This window comes from Pipistrellus hanaki (assembly GCF_964339955.1).
Source record: "Pipistrellus hanaki genome assembly, chromosome: 1".
NCBI classification, from domain to species: Eukaryota; Metazoa; Chordata; class Mammalia; order Chiroptera; family Vespertilionidae; genus Pipistrellus; species Pipistrellus hanaki.
This window is the reverse complement of record NC_140503.1, coordinates 72,497,966-72,503,287: the sequence shown is the minus strand read 5'-3', so window position 1 is coordinate 72,503,287 and position 5,322 is coordinate 72,497,966. Positions and strand designations below refer to the sequence as shown.

At 55.0% G+C, this 5,322-nt stretch overlaps 1 protein-coding gene across 1 annotated transcript; it reads left to right on the top strand.

The window, feature by feature from the left end:
- Positions 1–3,308: 3,308 nt before the first annotated feature.
- On the top strand, positions 3,309–5,119 carry CEBPE (CCAAT enhancer binding protein epsilon). The gene is made up of 2 exons (XM_084867627.1): positions 3,309–4,008; positions 4,591–5,119. The coding sequence occupies exons 1-2, from the start codon at positions 3,499–3,501 to the stop codon at positions 4,924–4,926; spliced, it is 846 nt and encodes a 281-aa protein (XP_084723753.1). The 5' UTR covers positions 3,309–3,498; the 3' UTR covers positions 4,927–5,119.
- Positions 5,120–5,322: the final 203 nt, after the last annotated feature.

The window sequence follows — 5,322 nt, the reverse complement described above, 5'->3', positions numbered from 1 at the left end:
ACCTCTGATTCTATTATATTCACCAGTTAATATTGTTCATTAGATTTTTTAATTCCCTTGGTTTTTAGATTCACTTGTTGATAGTTATGTATTTGTTGTTCATAATTTTTATCTTTATTTTCTTCCTCTTCCTAAAGAACCCCCTTCAGCAATTCATATAATTCTGGTTTGGTGGTGATGAACTCCTTTAGCTTTTTATTTATTTGTGAAGCTCTTTATCTGGCCTTCGATTCTGAGTGATAGCTTTGCTGGGTAAAGTATTTTTGGCTGTAGGTCCTTGCTATGCATTACCTTGAATATTTCTTGCTATTCCCGTCTGGCCTTCATGATTTCTGTTGAGAAATCAGCTGACAATCATATGGGTGCTCCTTTATAGGTAACTATCTGCTTTGCTCTTGCTGCTTTTAATATTCTCTGTTTGTCTTTTGCTCCTGGAATTTTAATTATGATGTGTCTTGGTGTGGTCCTCTTTGGATTCCTTTTGTTTGGGGTTCTTTGCGTTTCCTGGACTTGTAAGTCTAATTCTTTCACCAGGTGGGGAAGTTTTCTGTCACTATTTCTTCCAGTATGTTTTTGGTATCTTGCTCTCTCTCTTCTGCTGGGACCCCCATAATTCTGATGTTGGTTTGCTTGAAGTTGTCCCAGACAGAGGTTTCTTACATATCTTCAACTTTCTGGATTCTCTTGTCTTTTTGCTTCTGCAGAGGAGTGCCTTCTGCCCCTTTATGTTCCAAATCTTTGATTTGATTCTTGAGATATTCCATTCTGTGTTTAGAACTCTGTATAATATTTTTTATTTCAGACAATGTATTATTTCTAGTTGATCCCTTATTATTTCTAGTTGATCCCTTTTCATATCCTCATAGGTCTCATTTATTTTATCGGCCTTTTCTAGGAAATTCTTGAAAAACCTTATAAGCGTGGTTTTGAACTCTATATCCAGTCGCTTTTTGTCCTCCATTTCTTTCGTTTGTGATCTGTTTCCTTGTCTCAGCATTTTCGCTGCTTCCCTGAGTTGGTAGGATGGCTTTGTGTGCTAAGGTGTCCTATATGGTTCTGTGGGTCAGTCTCCCAGTTACCTGAGGTGGATACTCTTGGTGCCCCCCTTTGTGGACTGTGTTACAACCTTGTTGTAGTTAAGTCTTGATTGTTGTTGGTATCACTGGGAGGAACTGACCTCCAGGCCAATTGGCTGTGAGGATCAGCTGTGTCTATGCCAGGAGACAGCCTTATTCGACTAGACTTGGAAAATTTCAAAAGCCTCTGTGCTCAACTTGGATGGGGCGGGGTTTCTGGGTAGAGCCTACAGCCTTGGCTTCAGTCAACAGTCCGTTCTCTGTGTGCAATGTGCACGCCTCTGGGACTTTCTTTCACTGCTTCCCTGAGTTTCCGCCTTACAGCCCAGACTCCCTCCATATGAGCCTGGGTCCCCAGGGTCTGGCCTAGAACTGGGGTTCAGTGCAGTCAAAACTGGGGCTCAGCGCTCAGCACAGTCTGGAGCTTTTGTCTCCTTCCCGCTAGGGAATGCCATCCAGGCAATCAGCCGCCCCCTCCTCTCCAGCTCCTTCCTCTCTGCCCGTGCACCGTGTCTCCGTACCTTAGGCTTTTACAGCTCCTCTGATTTTCCTTCTGGTTTTCTCTTTCCTTCTAGTTGTAGAATTTCCAGTCAGTCAACTTTCCTGTGGTTCTGGATAATGTCCATTTTATATTTTAGTTGTATTTTTTTGAAATTGTTGTGTGAGGCTGCAGTTAGGCGTTTACCTGTGCCGCCATCTTGGTTCCTCCCTCTGTTTCCAGGTCAGGGCTTTTAAAGGAAGCACCTCAATCCCTGCATGGAAAGCTCCTGGGGTGTTGTGGTGTTGGGAGGGAGGAAGCTGTCTGCACCCACCACCCAGACATGAGGGGTAACTTGTCTGACCTTTAGGCAGCTCTATTTGCATACTTCATTTTAGTGATTAATGCCACACCTATCCCTTCTGCATTTCCCCCACTGTGGCCTGGCCCTTGGTGTGCCTGACCTATAAAACCTTCTAGCTCCCCACAAGGCACTCCCAGCATTTGCTGGTGATAAAAGAGCCAGTAACACACTTCCATGTGTCCTTCCTTTTCACTGAATTATCATCCCTTTTATAGATATAATTCGACACATAAAAACAGGGACACAGCTGGTGCCGCTGCCAGAAAAGAGTGGGGAGTTCCCAGAGGGGGGGGGGGGGGAGGGGAGGGAAAAGGGAGAAGGGACCTCCCATGAGATCAAACGCACAGAGCAAACCCTGAGCTTCTCCTCTTCAGGAGGAGCCCCAGGAAGAGGTGATAACAAAAGAGGCTTCTCAAGCCTCACAAGAGGAAGTGGTCCCAAGAGATGTGCATGGAGGTCAGACAATGGCTATGCAGAAGGAAAGACAGCAAACCGAGCTGTGGAGAGTGCCTGAGCCCTGCGGCCAGGGCACAGGAAATGGAGCAGAGCCCCAGGTCCGGAGCGGGGCAGAGCTCCCGCCTGAGGCTCTGGCAGCACCAGGCAACAGGCACAGAGGCTCTGGGACCCCCAGAGGAGTGTGACAGTCCATTCTTGGGGCAGCAACCTGCCTGTGCCCGGGGCACAGGGTCCAAGTCCTGATCAGGAGCCTCAGCCAAGCCAGACACTCAGGGCCAGGGCCAGGCTGCTAACGCTAGCCACAGCTGGAAACAGATGAGGGTTTGGGCTATTGCACAGACCTTGTGCAAAAACCTAGCCAATGAGCGGGCTCTGTGCCACAACACAGGCCCTGGGTATGACTCGGTCCCAGAACCTATCACTATTTCCTAAACCCCTCAAACGCCCCCTGGCCTGCACCCAGGAGAATGCCCCGGGGAGGTGGGGCTACAGAAGGAACTGACTGCCTCTGGGAGTGGGTGGAGCCCAGGCTTTGGGGGGCCTGAGAGAGAGGTGTGTTGAGGGAGGAGCTCAGCCAAAGCCGGGGTCGGCACTGGAAGAGGGTGCTCTCTGTTCATTCTGACTTGGCACCTCATTCTGCACAGAACCCTTTGGAGGTTGGAGGGAAGAGGACTCTCAGAGGAAGGTGTTGCCCTCAGCAAGAACGCTGGCATGCCCTGGACTCAGCGGGAACCGGGGAGGTGTTCCCAGAAGCACCAGCTCCTGGGCAGCTCAGATCTCTGACTTGGATCCTGACCAAAGAGTGCCCAACCGCTAGATAGGCTGGGGGCCCCATTTCTCTAAGGCCCGCATCCCTCCCTCGGGGTGCGCCCTGCCCCTCCCTGAGTCACCCCAGGGAGAGAGGGCGGAAAAAAGGGAAGAGAAAAGCTGCATTGGCTACAGAGGAAGGAAAAGGAAACAGAGGCGGGAGGAGAGAGGCCAGGCAGGAGTGGGTGGCAGAGGAGCCCGAGAGGGCAGATCTAGGGCAAATCTAGGGCAGGGGGCAGTTGAGGAAGGGCAGGCCGAGCATCCCAAGGTGCCCCAAGAGCAGGCCGGGGGCGGGGAGCCCAGGGGGCGGACCAGCCATGTCCCACGGGACCTACTACGAGTGTGAGCCCCGGGCTGGCCAGCAGCCACTCGAGTTCTCGGGGGCCCGCGCGGGGCCTGGGGAGCTGGGGGACATGTGCGAGCACGAGGCCTCCATAGACCTCTCCGCCTACATCGAGTCCGGGGAGGAGCAGCTTCTCTCCGACCTCTTCGCTGTGAAGCCGTCACCGGAGGCCCGAGGCCTCAAGGGCTCGGGAGCCCCTGCCTTCCCCCACTACCTGCCGCCTGACCCTCGGCCCTTCGCCTACCCCCCACACACCTTCGGCCCCGACAGGAAGGCGCTGGGACCCGGCATCTACAGCAGCCCGGGGAGCTACGACCCCAGGGCCGTGGCTGTGAAGGAGGAGCCGCGGGGCCCCGAGGGCGGCCGCGGGGCCGGCCGCAGCGGCTACAACCCTCTGCAGTACCAGGTGGCGCACTGCGGGCAGACGGCCATGCACCTGCCCCCGGCCCTGGCAGCGCCCAGCCAGCCCCTGCGTGTCCTCAAGGTAAGAGCGGGTCAGCCCTCCTCCCTGCCTTCCAGTGGCCGGAGAGAGGCCCCTGTGGACGGGGCGGGGGACCCTGAGCTTCCTGCTTACATTGTCGGTGGGCCTGTGTCTGGCGTTGCTTTGTGAAAGTGACTCACCCCGAAGCTGTCTGCACCCACCATCCAGGCATGAGCCTGCTTCCTTCTCTGTGGATCTACTCCCACCCTGAAGCCCAATGTCCTGCAGCCCCTGTGGCCAGGGGACCTGCCTGACCTCAGGCCCCCGGCTTCTCTGCTGCCCGCCTCTTGTGTCTCTGCCGCCCGCTTCTAGAAGAGGAAATGCCAGCTGATCACAGAATTGGAGGCTCAAGATAGATAGAAGGAAAGTGTCCTCAGAGAGTGTGGAGCAGGAGAGGGAGTTTCAGTCAGAGCCGGGACCCTGTGCATCTGGCAGGCGAGCCTGCGCTGCCTGGGACTCAGCTGGCTCTGCAGCCCACAGCTCCTGGAGGCCCAAGGGTGCTCTGGCTGCCGGCCTCGCTGCCCTACCTCTGCTCTGCTTCCTGGCCAGCCCTCACCTCTCGCCCCCCTGTGCCTTCCTCTCCAGGCCCCTATGGCTGCTGCCGCGCCCCCCTGCAGTCCCCTTCTGAAGGCTCCCTCCCCGGCTGGCTCCTCGCACAAGGGCAAGAAGGCAGTCAACAAGGACAGCCTGGAGTACCGGCTGCGGCGGGAGCGGAACAACATCGCGGTGCGCAAGAGCCGGGACAAGGCCAAGAGGCGCATCCTGGAGACACAGCAGAAGGTGCTGGAGTACATGGCGGAGAACGATCGCCTCCGCACCCGCGTGGAGCAGCTCACCCAGGAGCTGGACACCCTTCGGAACCTCTTCCGCCAGATCCCCGAGGCCGCCAACCTCATCAAGGGCGTGGGGGGCTGCAGCTGATCCAGCCGGTAGACTATGGGCACCTTCCCCCTTTTCCCCCCCATCTGACCCTGGGGACCCCTGCCCTGCTGGGTTCCTAGAGCCCCTCACAGGCCAAGCCTGAGACATAAACCATGGACAAATGGCAGCAGGTGGCAAGGGAGGAGGGCAGGCCTCAGCATTATGGTTCTGAAGCTGAATAAAATTGCACTATGACTCGGTTCTGGGGCTGTACGCTGGGCCTGGGCCTGTGTGGGAGTGTGTTTGTGTGTGTGCCTCAGCCACGGCAGAGGAAAGACAGCAAATGAAGCTATGGCAAGTGCCTGGAAATGCATGTAGCTAGTTCTGCATACCTCTTGCTTCCATGCCCAAGAGAATATTTGGGAATATTTCCAAATATTCAGCAGATACTGTCTG